Consider the following 17,430-nt stretch of genomic DNA (forward strand, 5'->3'; position numbering starts at 1 on the left):
GGCGTTTTCCAGCCGCTCATCCCCAGGCTGGGGCTGCAGGGGTTGATGTGAGCCCAGGGCAGGACCCGGCCCGTGGCCTGGCTGTCCCTCAGCCCGTGGGTCCAGCCTGGCGCGATGCCCCTGCAGAGCTCCCCGCCCTGACGCGGAGTGGACAAGAGGCGTCTCTGTGTGTCCAGTGCCCCGCAGCTGGAGCCGGGTTAACTGAGTGACCCCTCTGCAGCCCCGCACACAAAACACGCGATGCAGAATGACCCGAACAGCCGGCCCCGAGGAGCTGCGCTGAGCCACAGCCCCCGTGCCTGCCCGGCCCGCGGATTCCCCTGGAAACACGAGTGTCTGTGTGCGCCGGGCTCGGGGCACTCCGCAGAGCTTGTATCGCTTTGTTCTCTGCTTTTGCTTCAAGGATCGAGGCTTTATGCAAACTTCCGCCTGCAGTTTTTGACAGGAAAGACTGAAATTCTTGTCGTGCCTTGAGACGGCACTGGACAAAGAAGTTAAAATCTGAGACAGAACGCTGTATTAGCCAGAGTTTGTTAATGCAAGGCTTAGAGTGTGCATGTACCAGAGATTGCAGGGTGAAGTAAATTGAAAGAAGGAATAACTCAAATCCGCTGAAATGAGTTGAGCAATAAAGCCTCCTGCCACAGACCTTGTCAGGTAAAGTGCTTCAGATACGTCTGGGGGTTTTGTCTCTCAGATTTCAATACAACAGCTTTCTGAAAACCTCCAGCATTTCCCAGGTCCTGAATTTTTGGCGCTGATATTGTTGCTGGGAGTATCCCGAACAGATCTGTGTGGACAGAGACAAACTCCTCTGTTTAAAAGGCGAAAGGCAGTCAACATTAAAAGTGTGCTTCTCACGTCGTCTCCCACTTCTTGGGTTCCTTGCTGGGGTTTTTTGTCAATTCAAACCTGTTAGGTCGTGCTGCTCCCAGTTTATGACCGGAACACCCTGGTGGTGATAAGGAGTGGTGGGACTCACTCACCTTTGTCCTCGAGGCATTAACAGGTGAGATTTGTTCATGGGCTGAGCTTTGGAAACATTATAACAGTTCATTGATTTGGATATAAATTAAACTCCTTTTTATAAATGCGTTATAGAGTTACATTGACGAAGCTCGTGGGTGATGAAGGATTTTTGCATCCTTGTAGTTCTTAAAAATCTCTTGATTTCTCCCTAATGTTTCTGTTGTTCAAGTAGCACCTTCTGGTCTGGTTTTGGTGTGTAATAAAGTTGGGTCCTGTGGATCTCTGTTTCTGTTTCAGAACATTTTCCACAATTCTTAATTTGCACATTGTTTTGGAGTCGTTGCAAGGCATGTGTCCTTGAATTTTTATTTCAGTTGCATGATTCATGTAGTAAAAATTATTAAATAATTCTCCTGTTTTAGGAAGAAGTTTTCCCATACCCAGAAATTAGCAATGAAGAATTGGCAGAGATCAACCAGTTTGTGGGACCTGTTGAAAAATTCTTCAATGAAGAAGGTATGTTATTATGTTTCTATTAATGCCAGTGATTTAGTGATTACAAAATGATTTAGCTATAGCAGTTGAATAAGATTATTGTAATGAAAACATTTAATTTATGCATTTATTACTACTCATATAGTGATGCTGATTCTACAGCATGTCCATTTATGGCTTTTTATGGTGAGTATTTGGATGTTGATCAGAAGACATAAATTCCAAACCAGAAAAAAAGAGGAACTAAAAGCATTCTGGGATAGAGGTAGGATTTGAAATTGGTTTCAGCTCAGTTGAACTGTGCTTTCTACCACTTCATATGTTGTGGGTTTTTTTCCTAGAACTTTTTAACCGTCCTGCTCTGCTAAAACTGATTGTAGCAGAATGCAGCAGAGAAACTCAGAAATGATGGCTCACTGAGGAGTTATGAAAAATCAAAAACATTTATGTTTTTTCAGCATTAGGGTATTAATTCTATTTGGGAAAGGTCTTATTCCCCATCTGCATTCCAGAGAGCATTGCAGGGTGTTCCTTCTGTTAGTGCTGCCATGGATAAGCCAATTCCAGAACAATTGCAGGATATTGGGTTTCACAGACAGCAATTTCTGAGGCAGTTGAGCACCATTGTCTCAGACTTCCCGCAGGCAGAGATAGCAGCCCTGCTCTTCCAAACACTGTAGGAGTTTGGAGAAGCCAGTGATTGTCACACATCACCATTTGTGAGATCCAGGTGATTTAAACTGTAAAACTGTAGTGTTGCTCACTGACAGTAAATAAAGAATTTATTCAGATTACAGTTTTTAATTCTTTGCTCTGTTGGGGAGCATCATTCATGGAGTAAACAACGTGATGTTTAGGGGAGGAATAAGAAGGTCAAACTATGGAGTCTTAACTGCAGGTGGAAATTGCTCATCTGTGAATTCCCAGCTATTTGTGTTTAGTTATTCAGGGTGACTGAGGGGTGTGGTAAAAATAGGTCAGTAGGGCAGCCTTAAACAGCAGCTTGGTGTGATTGGCACTGGGAAGGAAACCCCTCTGAGCAGAGTCAGCTGGGGCTGCCCAGTGACTGGACACCAGGGTGGGTCTGTGTGGGCATCATGGAGCAAGAGGGAAAAACCACCTCTCCCCCTGGAGCAGCTGAGGCCACACCCCAGAAATGGGGCTGGGGCTGTGGGGCTGAAAGGTTAGCACAGGGAACAAAAAGTCTTTTTCAAAATGAGGGTTTTTTTCTCCCAGAAGAGCATCAGAGCATCTGGGTGCCTCTCTGTTGTGTTCCCACAGAGGTTCCAGTGCTCTTTCACTGGGGTGACTGGGAGGAGTCCCCAGGATGCTCCATTGCTTTTGCAGAGGCACCTCTTGGGTACTTTTTGGAAGGATGGCTCTGCTCCCTCTGCTGCAGCTTACAGCTTGCCTGAGCTGCTTAATTCCTGTTTGCTTTCACTGCCATGGTACAAAGCAGCTCTTTTAATCCCCCAAGAATTTGAAAAACTCCTGAGAACAAGATTTTCTGATTACCTCATTTATGTACTTTTTTTTTCTTGTATTCACGACCTAGACTTGGTTCAGGTAGAAAATCCTGGAAATACCTTGCTTATTCCAGTCTTGGAATCTGCTGACATGCACAACCTGTACACACAGAGGTGTTTGAGAAAACAAAATAAACGCTGGACTTTTCCCACTTCCAAGTTCTTTTCCTGAATATGTCATGAGAACAAACAGGACAGTCAGGCTGAACCTAGAAAGGAATAATTCTTGTGAAGCTGGAGGTGAGAAGTCTGTCTCTCTCTGGTGCCACGAGCTCATGGCTTCTCTAAAGCTGGTTCAGAAGACTGGAGGAAAATTCCAGCAGGGAATTCAGTTCCCTAGGTCTGGGCCCTCAAAAAGTTAGAGATCCCACTGCTGCTGGCTCAGGGCACTCAGTGACCTTGGCCCTGCTGAGGGAACCCTGCAGTGTCACAGCTGCTCTGGGCACTGAGAAGCACAGTGTTAAATGTTAAAACTGTCTGTGTTTGTAGTGGACTCGAAGAAAATCGATCAAGATGCAAAAATCCCACCTGAAACCTTACAAGGGCTGAAGGACTTGGGTCTCTTTGGCATGCAGATTCCAGAGGAGTATGGTGAGTAAATGTCACAGAGGAATAACCCAGTGTATTCAGGGGTGCATTTTGGGGTCTGGCAAAACGTGTCTGGACTGTTCCATGAGTGGGCGTTTGGCCAGCTGAGGAGCTGAGGCTTTGTCCTTGGTTACTGAAGGGACACAGCAGCAGGAGTGTGGCTGTGGAGGAGCTCTGCCTGCTTAAGCAAGCTCTTCTAGTCTGCACCATAACTAATATACTTCTAATGAGGTTATTCCCCCTTTTCTGGGCTTTTGGTGGTGCTTGTCATGTTTTAAAGCCATACCTGATCAGTGCTTCATGCACTGCAGGGTGCTTTTCACTGACGTTTGTAGTAGTGGCCTCTTTGATTGAAGTGCACAACTTTAGTGGGGACAGTAGAGCTCATGCAGATCATGGAATATTGGCTCTGACACGGGCACCACTGGAATTCCTGTGCCCAGGCTGGATCCTGACCCAGCACAGAAGGAAGAGTTTGGAAAGGAGGAGTGTGAGTTTGAATCCACGTGCTCTGAAGAGCAAGGGTGTGTGAGGCCCTGGTGTGAGTTCGTGGTGTCAGGGGAGACTCTTCTTGTATTTATTCAGTGTACACACAATAGTGGGACTGTTGAGACATCTGCAGAATGAGGTGTGGGTTATCCTGGCTTGCACCACTGTCCCAAGGAGAAAATTATTAACCTGGACAAAAGATTATCTTGATTAGATTAAATTTTTTAGTCACCAGTATTACATAAAACAGTCTTAAATTACATGGAGCAGGACTTCTGGTCCTGATAGCATAAAATTCTTGAACATTAGTCTCATACTTAGCTTTGATTTATCCTACTTCCTCCAGAAAGCATGTGCTGGTGCCAAGTTTGTTTCTTGGTATATTCATTTTTTTTTTATTAAGGACCTTTTGGAAGGGTTGTGTTTTATCCTTCTCTAGCACCAGTTTGGAAGCCTGCTTGGGAGCTGTTTTGTGTCACTTTTGTAGCTCTCCAGTTAAAAGTGTTACATTCCTGCATTTCTGTACTTGAAATGGGTTTTTTGGGGGGAAGGGGCATGTTCTATGTACTAAAATAAAACCTGGTGCCTGTTCCAGGTGGGCTGGGTCTGTCAAACACCATGTATGCTCGTCTGGGAGAAATCACATCCCTGGATGGCTCCATTGCAGTGACCCTGGCAGCTCATCAGGCCATTGGGCTGAAGGTAATGCTGCTGCTTTAGGTCCAGTGGTTCTGCACAGATTGCATGGAAAAGGTGAAGTGAAAAATGTGAGCCCTGGGTGGAACAAATCAGATTTACTGGAGAAGCATAAATCAGGTTGTTGGTGTCCCCAGCAGCCCCTGCCACTGGTTCAGTGTAAGACTCTCATGCAGCAGAAAGGCTGGATATGAAGTACACAAGAAAGTTACTATTAAGATAATTATTCTTAGAAAAACTACTTTAAATGATCCCAAGTTCTTTTTTTTTTAATTGACCAGACTTGTTTAAAGTAGCTAGAATAAATAGAATAGAAATAAATAAAATATCAGGGGGGTTCAGGTGATGAGGAGGGAGAAAATTCAGAAGAGAGCAACTTTGGCTGGCTGGAGGAGGCTGTGTGTTTGGGAGCTTAGAGCAGAAAACTCATCCAAAAGCAAGTGTGTGAATTTTGAACTTTAGTACAACCATAGGTATTTACCTTTTAGTGGTGGATGGATGGTAGAATGAAGCTTGAAACCACAGTAGGTTCATTATAGCAAGAGGAAATTCCTCTTGGAATTTAGCAGACAATGCTAATGACAAATATTTTAATGTCTGAAAAAGAATGCAGTCTGTTGTTTATTAAACTGTCTCTTGCCGTGCCATAAAATTTGCCAACGAAGCTTTCTGAACATGGCAGGACTTGTCAGCCCCATTTCTTTTTCCACAGGGTGATGCTGCAAAGTTCTCTGTTGCTTGTTTCTGCAGGGGATCCTCATTGCTGGCACCGAGGAGCAGAAGGCCAAGTACCTGCCCCGGCTGGCGTCGGGGGAGCACATCGCTGCCTTCTGCCTCACCGAGCCTGGCAGGTGCTGCTGCTGCCCCACAGCTCCAGAATGGGCTTCCTGCTTTATCTGCATTGCTTAATAGCTTCCATCTTCATTCTTTGGGGCCTGTGGCTTCAGTATATCCATCAAGGCTTTATTTTTTAAAGGACCACTCCAGACTGTGTAATTACTCCTTCCCCAATGTGCTGCTTTTGGCAGTTTCCATGAAATCCCTGACTCTTCTTGTTCCCATCCCAGGAATTAATTTACTTAATTTCTTCAATGAATTGAAAGGATGCTTTGTGCTACGTCAGAAATAATGTGCTGTGACTGTTTAGGATGCTTTCAGTTCTTACTCAGAATACAAAGCCCTATATTGAAGGAGCTACCAAAAATAAAAGGAATAATATTGGTGTTTAGAAGAGGCACCTTTGTAGCAGCAACTTCAGTTCAAAGATAGGTTTGTTTATTTATTAGTTACTCATTGACTGGTACTAATGCTGCAAGCTGTGTAAGTGCAGAAGAGGGACAGTTTTCTGCAAAGCACACAGGAGGTGGTTTGCTGTATGTCTGTGGAGGGAACTGAGACCAGCTGAGTGTTTGAGTCTTGCTTGTCCATGCTGAAAAGAGTTTCAGACTGCAGTTTGAACTTGTGTCTGCTCAAGTGGCTTGCAATCAGCCTTTGATTTACCTGCTGATTTTCGTGTTGCTGTGGTGTAGGTACCTCTCAGACATCAGTGATGGTTTTTTCCAACGTCCTAAGCTGGGCTTGGACCCTCTCAAAGCTGTCCCACTTGCAGGTGAAAGTTAAACCAGCACAGAGATTTTAAGTGACCATTGAAGGGACTCGGGAGTAGCACACAGGAAAAAAAAAAGGGCTAAGCATGTTCTGAAATTCCTCTTACATCTGTCTTACCCCAGGATTTTTTAAAAAGGTTGCTGGTCTTAGTAACTTCACCTTCAGTCTTCTGAGAGACTGCAGTTCTAGAGCACAGAAGTAATCATCTTTAGAATTGCTAAGTTTTAGCAATCTGATCCTATTAAAATACCAGCTGAGATCTGGCTGTTCTGAGAGCTTAGCACTGACTGCAGCTGAACAGCCCCAGCGAGTCCCTGGGTATCCGAATTTGTGGGGGAGGAAGCTTCTTTCAGGGGGGAGGTTGAGCTGCTGGTTACAGTATGGAGCAAGGTGGTGACTGAAGCAGGGTGTGAACCTTCAATCACAGGATGGAAACTTGTGATTGTGGTGGTGTCATTCACTGCTGATTTTCTCCTTGATGTACCCAAGTGCTCATTGATGGAGGCTGTCACATGGTTATTTTTCATTCCTATTGAGCCTCTTTTTACCTGGGATGTAGAACAGGGTGTGAATTTTTGAGGAATGGCTTAGACATTTTAAACTTGACGTGTTTTAGAGTGACAGGCTCATTTTGTGTTCACATAGCTCAAAGTGTAGCTCCAAAAAATTGCTTTTGTGTCATTCTGCACATTCTGGTGAGCAGAAATGTCCCCTCAGGTACCTTTTAGAGCTGTTCAATCTAGTGACCTTCCTTGTTAGTTAAAAGCTAAAGTTGATATACTGCTATCTAATAAACCCTCCTTTTTAAAGGATGGGAAGAGGGAAAACGTGCAGTTTTGGGTTTTTAAAGCGTTTTTATTTCTTTAAACATTAATAACTTGTTTGTTTTCTAGTGGGAGTGATGCTGCATCCATCCAGACAAGAGCAACCCTGAGTGAAGATGGGAAATACTTCCTGTTAAATGGCTCCAAGGTATCCACCCACAGACTGGGAATGGGAAATTTGTTACAAGTGTGTGGGAAGTGTCCTTGTCTTTTGCATCAGTCTGGAACTGGGAGGTTTCCAAGCTAGAGGAGAGTGACCCTTGTTGGGTTAGGCACAAAGAGAACAGAAAATCACTGTTAGGGAATTACTGCATTAAACTCGTGGTAAGAAAAATAGAAAACCAGCCCGGGTTCCTTCTTCATCACCCACTTACCGGTTCAGCTTCAGGGAGGGTTGGGTAATTAGTTAATCAGCCCCCTCCATGACAGCTTAGGTAAAAAGAAACCTAAATCCGTATTTTGCCATCTCTTCATTCTTCAGGCTAGATTTTAGGAGAAAATTTGATATTTCATTAGAAACAGGGCTGCTTGCAAGCTTTCTGCTGAAAGAAGCAGTGGCAAAAGCCAGTCTTGAAGAGACGTAGAGATGTCCTGGATCAGCAGTATTTCATGCATTGCAGACTTTTCTGTAGTTGTTGATCCATTTGTGGTGTGGAAAGTCCCACCCTGGGGGAGAGGCTATTCAGAGACTTTCTCAGGAGGGTTAAATAATTTTTGGGCACAGGGTTTGTCCAGTCTGCACTGCTCTTGTATCCCTCATGTGCCATCAGCAGTGGGGTGTACCAGCTTTTGTGGAAATGCACTGTGGAGTTTAATTTCACTCATGTTGGTATTACAGCCTGGATTTAGAGTTGCTCTAACCTTACCATGTGTGGTCAGCTCCCCTCAGAGATGTGCTCACACTGAAGCAGGCACTCATTAGGATTGAAGGAAGGAGCAGCAATTTTTCAGCACTCTGTTCTTTGCCCAGTCTCCTACAAAACCCTTGGGAATGGTGCTCCCAAAATCAGCACAGTTACATTTCTTACACATCTTCTCTCTCTCAAAACAGGTCTGGATCTCCAATGGTGGCCTTGCAAGTATTTTCACAGTGTTTGCCAGGACAGAGGTTGTGGATAAAGACGGGCAGGTGAAGGATAAAATCACTGCTTTCATCGTGGAGCGGGACTTTGGGGGCGTCACCAACGGGAAGCCCGAGGATAAATTAGGCATTCGAGGCTCCAACAGTAAGAACCACTTAAAACTGTTAGCAGAAATTGTTTTAGAAGTTTAATGTTTTATTTTGGTTAGGTCCATCTGCATTCAGAGGCAAATCAGTATCTGTTCCATGTTACAGTGTAAGTTTCATGTTTCTGTAGGTGGCTTTTCCTAAGAGTCCTTCCTGACACAGGGTCTGAAATAAGAAATCAGTATTGGGGAGTTCATTCACTGTGCAGTGAAAGAAATCACTCAGGAGATCCAGTGGCCAATAGGTTTAATTTAGAAGTCCACTTTCATCAGCTCTTAAGCTTATTAGTGATTGCAGCTTTTCACCATCTGTCTTTTGGACTTGACTGTTCAATCAGTTCCTTAGAACTAAGACAAGATAAAGACAAAACTGCTTCTCGGTTTGCACAATGTACATTCATTACATTTTTAATACTTTACATCAGTAATTGATGTCAGCTCTACAGCTTTTTGCCAAATTCTCACTTCCTTGGCAAAGCATGGGTAATTCTGTCATAAACAATGCATTGGGAAGATTTCATTTCTTGCTACAAGTAGTGCCTTATGTTCCTGAGTGTCTTTTAAATATTTCTACATCATACTTGAACAAGTGTTAATTCTGTGTTTCAGCCTGTGAAGTACATTTTGAAAACACCAAAGTGCCTATAGAGAATGTAATTGGAGAAGTTGGAGGGGGATTTAAGGTAAGCAGTGGAGAATAACTACTGGTGGTTTTTAAAAGCCTGAAGGAGAGTGTGTTCCCCCCTGTACTGAAGTTTCCTCGTGGGTGGTGTGAACACTGCCACACTAAAGGATACTGGAGGACAGACTCCTCCACTGATGTGTAAATTGGTGTCACTGGACAGTGCACAGTGTGCCAATACCTCAGATTTCTGTGGGTTTCTTCTCAGTGCAGTCACAGAGCTGGTTCTGCTCTTTGCTGGGCTCTGGATTGTTTTTTGTGGTGTCCCTTCAGAAAAGGGAGTGATTTCAGCTGCCCTTCTGACCTGAATGGGCGACGTGTCCTCTGCTGGTTCCTCCAGCAGAGCGTGGAAAGGGACAGAGAGGAATGAGTGTCACAAGGAATGGTTGGAGGCAAGCCCAGGTCCAAGGTGCCCTGGCTGTCAGGTGGTTCTCCAGGGCTGGATAGCTGCACAAGGAAATGCTGGCAGGACACCAGGAAAGATACCACAGATACCACTTGGCACAGGTGGTGTAACCCTTCTCTGAGAGTGACCTGGGGGTTTGCAAAACTGCTCTTACTCCTCTGTTTCTTACTCCTGCTGGAGCAGGCAAATGCAGGCCTAAGTGCTAAATTAAATAATCTTCTTTAATGTAGTAGAGATTAAAAGAAGATTTTTATGGTGTCTTCCTGAGATAGTTACCATGAGTTAAAATGTAGGACAGTGACTTCTTTCTTAACAGGCTTTGACCTGAGTCACCCATGCTGAGAAACAGCACCACCAGATTCCAGAATCTATTTTTGTATTATTGAGTTGTGTTTCATTTCTACACCTTCATTCATGTTCCCTTCTGTGGTATGTTGCTGAAAGGAATCTGAGGCAGAGAACAGCCATCACAGGTCAGCTGCAGGAAGAAATGTTGTGTCTTTCTTCTTCATCTCATAAACTGGAGCAGTGGAATGTTGTTTACCAGTGCAGATAAATATATTTTTATCTACATTTTACCTTCATGTAGTTAGAATAGAGATTATTTCCAAGTCAGTGGATCATCTATTTCAGATATAAAATTGGAGGTAGTGGGTGACAGGAAAAGCCCAGTTTTGAAGCATTTTCCTTGGGATGCTGAGTGCTGTGGTGGCTGATGTGAGGGCAGGTGTCCCAGGACTGGGAGTGTGCCCCAGTGAGGAGTGAAATCCAGGGAAGCACTGAGGCAGGAAGCAGTAACCAGCATGGCTATAAGGAGAACGTGGCCTAAACCCCATCCATTTCTTCACAGGTTGCCATGAATATCCTCAACAGTGGAAGATTTAGCATGGGCAGTGCATCTGCTGGAATGATTAAAAAATTGATAGGTGGGTGCACTGGGTGCTCTGGATTGCTGGGTGCCACAGAAACTGCTCTGCCTGAGGCAGACAATGCAGGGCATTCAAATGGGAACATGAGCCTTGATCTTGTCCCAACATACTCTGACATCTTTAAAATACATTTTTGTAAAATAGTTACTAAAAGTCTGTTTGCAGAGGTTTTGAAATAAAGATATTTTCCTTTCATGCAGTGTAGGTTCAGTTCATAGAGTGGGAGGTTATTGCCTCTGTTGATTTCCCTGAGGTAAAGTGTTCTTCCCAATAAAAAAAACCTCTGTACTATTGCTTTTAGAAGGTGTAGTCTCCCTTAGAACCTCCCACCTGAGTAACTGGCTCAGAGCTACACACAGTAATTAGGAATAAAAGTGTTTAGCCAAAACAGTAACAGAGATCCCTCTAATCAATTAGCACCAAAATTGATTACCTCTCTAAGAGTACAGGTCACACCTCTGGTTCCAAATCCCTTGACAGGCTGGTCCCAGACTTGATCAACACCATCAGTGTGAGGGTGTTTTTCACAAAGTGCTGCTTCTGGAGCAGCCAGGGGGTTCCTGGGCATAGACTGGAGCATCACCATCCAGAGAAAGACACCAGCCGCAGGAATGGTCTGTCACAGCCCTTCTGAGATGGATTTGTTTTTCTTTCTTTAAAGAAATGACATCAGAGTATGCTTGTACCAGGAAACAATTCAATAAGAAACTCAGCCAGTTTGGATTAATTCAGGTAACAAAAAATGAAACACCTAAATCTCTGTGCTGAGTGCCAGATTGCATTGGGGGTATTTTGGCTGTACTGGTTTAAAGGATTTGCTAGGAATTTGTGTGAACTTGGTGCTGACTTCTGTACACTGATCTTTTAAATGATAAGTGATAGAATGATAAATGTATAAAAATATCTTTTATTTCATGATTGTTTTGAAGTGGTACTTTTTATTGATTGATTTGGTGATGTTAAACATATGAAAACTGCAGTTGTTTTTAAGTTTGAGGGTTGATTGTGGGCTTTTGCACCTGAATTTCTGTATGATTCCTCACGTTGCCATCTGCCAGGAGAAGTTTTGTTTGATGGCTGTGAAAGCCTACGTGATGGAGAGCATGGCTTACCTGACTGCAGGGATGATGGACAAGCCAGGCTTCCCAGACTGCTCCGTGGAGGCTGCCATGGTCAAGGTAAGCAGAGCTGGGGAAGGGCTCTGTGTTCAGTCTGCACTGCTGAGGGCTCAGGGGCTGCATTTGGACAGGTGATAGAAGCCCTTCAGCCAGATGAAATAATGGATATTGTTCTGTCTGTATCCCACAGCCTCAGACTCACAATTTTGTCACCATGAGAAATAAAACCTGCAGGTTGAGAATATCACAGCTCTCCTGAGCTGGGGTCTCAGGAGGCCTCACATGAGCACAGGGACACTCAGCCACAGCTCCAGCTGCCAGCCTGGCCAAGCTGCTGCTGTCCCAGCTTTCCCAGGGAACTGTTGGCAGAGCAAACCCTGTGGAATATCCAGGCTGTGGCTGCCAGGGTGTCCTGCATGGTGTGGTCACTGCAGAAAACTCCTGCTCTGGGCTCCAAACAAGCAGCTACACCTGCTGTGCCAGTGTGGGGCTGCCCCTTTCCCTGGAATGTGCCCTTTTGGAGACTGCCTTGTGCATTGCAAGGGCACTGGTTGAGTTTGACCAAACACCCTGGGCCACAGGGACACTGTTCAGGCAAGTTAAGGGGACTGCTGTAACACAGTAGAAAATCCTGCAGCAGTGCCCTGTAGATACCCTGCTCTGGGGTTGTATCCTGTGTTTATTGGTGTTTTATTATCTATTCTCTGGTGATTAAACCCTGTGCTGTGGCAGGTGTTCAGCTCTGAAGGTGCCTGGGCGTGTGTGAGTGAGGCACTGCAGATCCTTGGAGGCCTTGGCTACATGAAGGACTATCCCTACGAACGCTACCTCAGGGACACCAGGATACTGCTCATTTTTGAGGCAAGTACCAGGATTTTTACTGCAAACTGCACAGTCTGTAAAGGTGAGCACAAACCTGAGGGTTTGGTTGACCAGGGCTTCATTCCTTCAGCTGCAAAGTCTGTGACAGAGTAAGACTGGAGAACTGACCTTGTTTTCTTTGGAGGTACCAATAGTAGTTCCCTATAGTGAAACAAGCTATGATGGCTTTTATAGTGTGACCACAGTGTGACTTACAGCAGTAAGCTTTCCTCTTGTGTGCTTCTCACAAGTGAAGTAGGGAAACTCATAAAAGATCAGCTTAGAAGGTTAATTAACTTATTGATGGGCATTTATATTAAAAAAAAGGTTGGTTCCGAAGTTTGTTTTCTCTCCAAGCTGGATTGTCAGTGACCATTGTGTGCACATCAGAGCCACTACCAGACTTGATTTTAACTCAGCTCATTTTGAGCACTTTTACAGCTATTTAAGTGTTCCTTCACTGGAACAATGCAGAACTTTTTTCACTCAAAATGCATTTAGTCTGGTTTATTTTTCATTGGGATACATTTGTGTGTTTAATAATGAGGAGCCCAACTTCTGCACAGCCACATGAAATCAGAATTAAAATTGAGATAAAGCAAAAGGCAGCAATTTATGGGTGGGAAGAGTCATCCTGGGATACTGGAACTGTGGGAAGGGCACAGGGGCCCAACAGACCTGCTTGGAAAACACTATTGCAAATTTTGTAATTACCCACCTGTCTCACTTTCTCTTCTGTTTTCTCCAGGGAACCAATGAAATCCTGAGAATGTACATTGCACTGACAGGGCTGCAGCACGCAGGCAAGATCTTAACTGACAAAATCAAGTATGTTCTTAATTTTTGTTAATAGTTTCTTAATAAATTAAACAAAATGTGGTCACTTTGTAGATAAGAGGGGAAACTGTGGGAAAAATCTGCAAAATTTTCAGTGTATTGCCTGTAAATGTTCAGTGTTACAGGGTCTCTTTGTCTTTTTAATGGGATGGTTCATAGCTTTAGGAGTCATGGCATTTAATGCATTTTGTCTTAGACTTTTACACAAGCTGTAATTACTTCCTACAAGACCAGTAATGAATATTTTGTATCTGAATGAAGTTGTATTGGCACAACAGCTGCATTGTGCATATTGAAAGCTGGTCTCTGGAATTCCTTGTGGGTGTCTTGGAGAGGAGCTGATGGCTTGGTAATTCATGGGCAAACTGCAGGTGTTTTGCTAAAGCATTTGGAATTTCAGCTGGTTATGTCTGAACCTCGTGGAATTTCCTTAACAGCTGTTCTTTCCCCAACATTTCAGAGCAATCAAGAAAGGAAACGTGGGAGTGGCCCTGGGGGAGTTCCTGACCAGGTTACAGGACACCCTGGGCAGGAAGGTGGATTTGGGGCTTGTAGGTGACCGTGGGGTGGTGCATCCCAGCCTCCAGGTAAGGGCCTCAGTGCTGAGCTTTCGTGTTTGTTCCCTTTACTGCTTGTCACAGCTGGATCTCCTGGTTTTGCAAAACACAGTGTGTGCTTAGGAACAGTGAGATTTTCCAGTGTAAGCTGATGTTGACACCATGTCAGGGTAAGAAGTTACAGTTACTGTACTGGTATCAAGGGAGAATGAAGGCTGGATTTAATCTGTATTTATGCCAAATCCATGTTTAGATCCATCTGGGTCATTTGTATAAATTGAGCCTTCACCATATTAAAGTCTCTGTAATGGTCTGTGGCTGCCCTTTGTGGTAAGGTCAGTCACAAAACACAGGAGCTTTTCCTGTTTAATTGTAACAGAGTTTCAGGTAAGAATTTCTGTGAATTTCACATACCCATACTTGCTTAATCACTTAGGAAATGGTTTTTATGACCAAAAATTAATGTTCTGTTAGTAGCAAAAAGATAAGGTATATTTTTCACGGGATGTTCTGTTAGTTACTTCTGTCAGCGTAAGCCTATAATTAAAGTTATCAAGAGTAAACTAGAAAATTTTAATGCAGGTTTTAGAGAAAGAAAAGTGTCTGTCTGGCTTTCAGCAGCAAAGTGGATGAATGTTAAAAAAAGACTGGTGCTTACCAAGAAAAATCCAGTGTCCTGTTTAAAGGGGGTGAGGATGTGCTGCTTCTTCTGTTATAAAACTACTCAAATTGTTGTATTTCCTGTTCTGTTTCATAGGAGAGTGCCAAGAAACTTGAAGAAAACATTTATTATTTTGGAACTACAGTCAGGGGCCTGCTAAGTAGGTTTGGCAAGGTAACTATTTTGTCTGCTGTCTTTGTTACTGAATAGTTTATCCTCGGGGCCCCACTGGAACCTGCAGGGGACTGTGTGTGGCAGGAGCCAGCACTTCCTTCACACCTTCTCACTGAGTGTGAGAAAACACAGACATTCTGTACTCAGAGTAATGAACAAGTTACATTTTTAAAACCAAAACCGAAACACCAGCACCCTCAGTGAATTTGTTTTCTTCTCCTTGTGTAAGCACAAATCCTGCTGCTGCAGGCATTTAGCAAAGTGGTTGAAGGCACACAGCAATTTTACAATTTTACGTGAAGATTGTTAAAAGGTGCAGCTCAGTTAATCCAAAACTAACAATGATAATTTCAGACATAGGGTAGAACCTGTTTGTGCGAAATAAAGCTGGACCTAAACACAGAGTATGAACGCTGGTATTTGGTAAAAGTTTTAAACTGACAGACTACAAGCTAATAGTGCTTTTTACTCTCCCAGACGATAGTGGAGGAGCAGCTGGTGCTGAAGAGAGTGGCAGATGTGGTGATTAATTTGTATGCGATGACTGCAGCCATCTCCCGGGCGAGCCGCTCCATCAGCATCGGGCTCAGGAACCACGACCACGAGGTGAGTGTCCTTCAGCAGCAGCCATTCCCACTCCATCTGTGCTCCTGGGAGCAGGCAGGCTGTGTTCGTGGGGAATTTACAGCAAACTCTCCCACAGAAGTGCAGCAGAACGTGCCAGAGTGCAGGAGCCTCTCAGGGGCTCTGCTCACTGAGTTGCTGAGCTGCTCTCAACGTGTTTGAAATACTTCATTGACACATACAGAGACAGTGAGAGCCTGGTCACAGCTCTGCACGTTCTCTCAAATCTGGTAACACCATGCAGTTCTTCCCAAGCTCCTTTCATTATAGCTCTATTCATTATAACACATAAACACAACAGCATTTGGGCAGTACAGTCCAGGACAGGAAAGTGGTTATTTAGTAGCTCATGTAAAGTTTCCTGGTAACAATTATGTTACAGGATGAGCAAATTTGCTAACAATCCAGTGTTAAAACAAATCCAACCTGATGAAGCTTTGGCTTTGGCCTTGAGGCTTTGCTCTGTGTGTGTGAGCCCCTTCCTGCATTGATCCCCAATCAGTCTTGGAGCCAGTTTTGGGTGAAGGCTCAACCCAGCCCTGACCCTTGGCAGCTCTGGGCTCAGAGGACAGCTGAGGCTGCACTGCACGTGACTGGGGTGCAGGGCTCTGTTATCAAAGGGCTTTGAGAAGTTTAAATTACTGTGTTTTTACTACACGGTTTTCTTCATGGAATTCATTCATTAGTTTTTTAACTCAGTTTTACTCCTTTTCCAGGTGCTTCTTACAAATATCTTCTGCACAGAAGCCTATTTCAAGAATAATTATGCCATGTCTCAATTAGAAAAATGTAAGTACTATAAAATGAAATAACTTTTACACTTTTCTGTCTTTCACAGACTATGTTCAACAGTAGGTGGGTTTGATGTGACCAACAGAACAGTTCTGGTCTGCTTTTAATTCAAACAAGGAGCAGAGCTGGAACCTGTTGAAAAGAGACTCTTCATAGCTAAAGCAAACTGCCAGGGTTCTTTTTTTAAGGAACATAAAATCTCTCAGTAGCAAATACCCCTGATAAGTAACTGATTGAAATTAGGGATTTGGACTCTTGGGGAAGTACTGACCAGTTGGGCATTGGCTCTCTGAAACTCAGTCTGTAGTAATCAGTCTTTTTCAGAAGAGAATGCTCTGTTTCTTCCTGGCACTCACGTACTTGCATTTGTATTTGAAAACACTTTTTGGAAGAAATTTAGATCAGCTCTTTATGGTACCTTAGTTGACTTTTCTCTGTCCCTCCACAGATGCCGATGAAAACCTGGATGATTCTATTAAAAAAGCTGCAAAGCAGATCCTGGAGAAGAGGGCATACATCTGCTCCCACCCCCTGGACAGGACCTTCTGATCCCTCCCTGACTGCAGGTACTGATGAATGGAAATCAGGGAGGGATTCGCTGCAGTTCAAGGATTTGACACCTTAAAAAGATCTGTTATTTAATGACTTTACTAAATGTAACTGTATAAAATAAAACTTCTTTCTAACCACAACTTCACAGAAAAAGGGTAAATAAAGAGATTTTATTTAAAGCTCTAGTAACTTTATTAGATGTATATATGTCTGTTCCCCTTGGAGCTGGATAAAGACAGGTGCGGTTTGGATGGAGAGATGTCTTCCCAGGGAAGGGATTGTGTGGTGTCTTCCCAGGGAAGGGATTGTGTGGTTTCTCAGCATCTTTGCACTTCCATCAGCTGCTTATTCACTGAGTAAGTGCTGAAAGACTTGGGGAATCAGAACAGTTCATTTTGGGTGGCACTGCCAGCTCTCATCTCATCCAGCAGCACCGTCAGGACATTGAGTTCCCAGTGTGCAGGGATGGTTTTGCTGTCACTGATGTCCATCGGGACTCTGAGCCATTGACCACAACCCTCTGGATGTGAGCCAATTCCTCAGCCTCCAAACTGTGACTCCATCAGATCATAGCTCCAGACGAGGGAGAAGGATGCTGGGTGGGGAACTGTGTCCAGGGCATTGCAGAAGGCTGGAGTGGTGGCATCCGTAGCTCTTCCCTTGTCCACTGATACAGTCATTCCATCATGGAAGGCCTCTGGGTTGGTCAGGCAGCACAGACCCACTGTGTGCTCCTCAAGGTTTCCTTTTGCATATGAAAGCATTTAAGAGCTTGGGTGGTTTTTCCCCTGTTTTATTAATTGACTGTGTTCTTT

At 44.1% G+C, this 17,430-nt stretch overlaps 1 protein-coding gene across 1 annotated transcript; it reads left to right on the plus strand.

Annotated features, from left to right (window-relative positions):
• The first annotated feature begins 1,365 nt into the window (after positions 1 to 1,365).
• On the plus strand, positions 1,366 to 16,804 carry ACAD9 (acyl-CoA dehydrogenase family member 9). The gene is made up of 17 exons (XM_017737351.1): positions 1,366 to 1,485; positions 3,480 to 3,581; positions 4,663 to 4,769; positions 5,514 to 5,614; positions 7,265 to 7,343; positions 8,247 to 8,421; positions 9,032 to 9,105; positions 10,361 to 10,436; positions 11,101 to 11,171; positions 11,498 to 11,617; positions 12,290 to 12,418; positions 13,167 to 13,246; positions 13,716 to 13,842; positions 14,570 to 14,647; positions 15,125 to 15,253; positions 15,988 to 16,060; positions 16,512 to 16,804. Exons 2-17 carry the CDS (start codon positions 3,560 to 3,562, stop codon positions 16,610 to 16,612), a joined length of 1,542 nt encoding a protein of 513 aa, XP_017592840.1. The 5' UTR covers positions 1,366 to 1,485; positions 3,480 to 3,559; the 3' UTR covers positions 16,613 to 16,804.
• Positions 16,805 to 17,430: the final 626 nt, after the last annotated feature.

The sequence above is a fragment of the Corvus brachyrhynchos genome, unplaced genomic scaffold (genome assembly GCF_000691975.1).
Source record: "Corvus brachyrhynchos isolate BGI_N302 unplaced genomic scaffold, ASM69197v1 scaffold266, whole genome shotgun sequence".
NCBI classification, from domain to species: Eukaryota; Metazoa; Chordata; class Aves; order Passeriformes; family Corvidae; genus Corvus; species Corvus brachyrhynchos.

Bases quoted from the DNA above. Each gene is read 5' to 3' on its own strand.
- ACAD9 (XM_017737351.1), top strand. From the start codon at position 3,560: ATGCAGATTCCAGAGGAGTATG. The intron at 7,344-8,246 runs GTATCCACCCAC...CTCTCAAAACAG, and splicing joins TCCTGTTAAATGGCTCCAAG to GTCTGGATCTCCAATGGTGG. The intron at 14,648-15,124 runs GTAACTATTTTG...TTACTCTCCCAG, and splicing joins TGCTAAGTAGGTTTGGCAAG to ACGATAGTGGAGGAGCAGCT.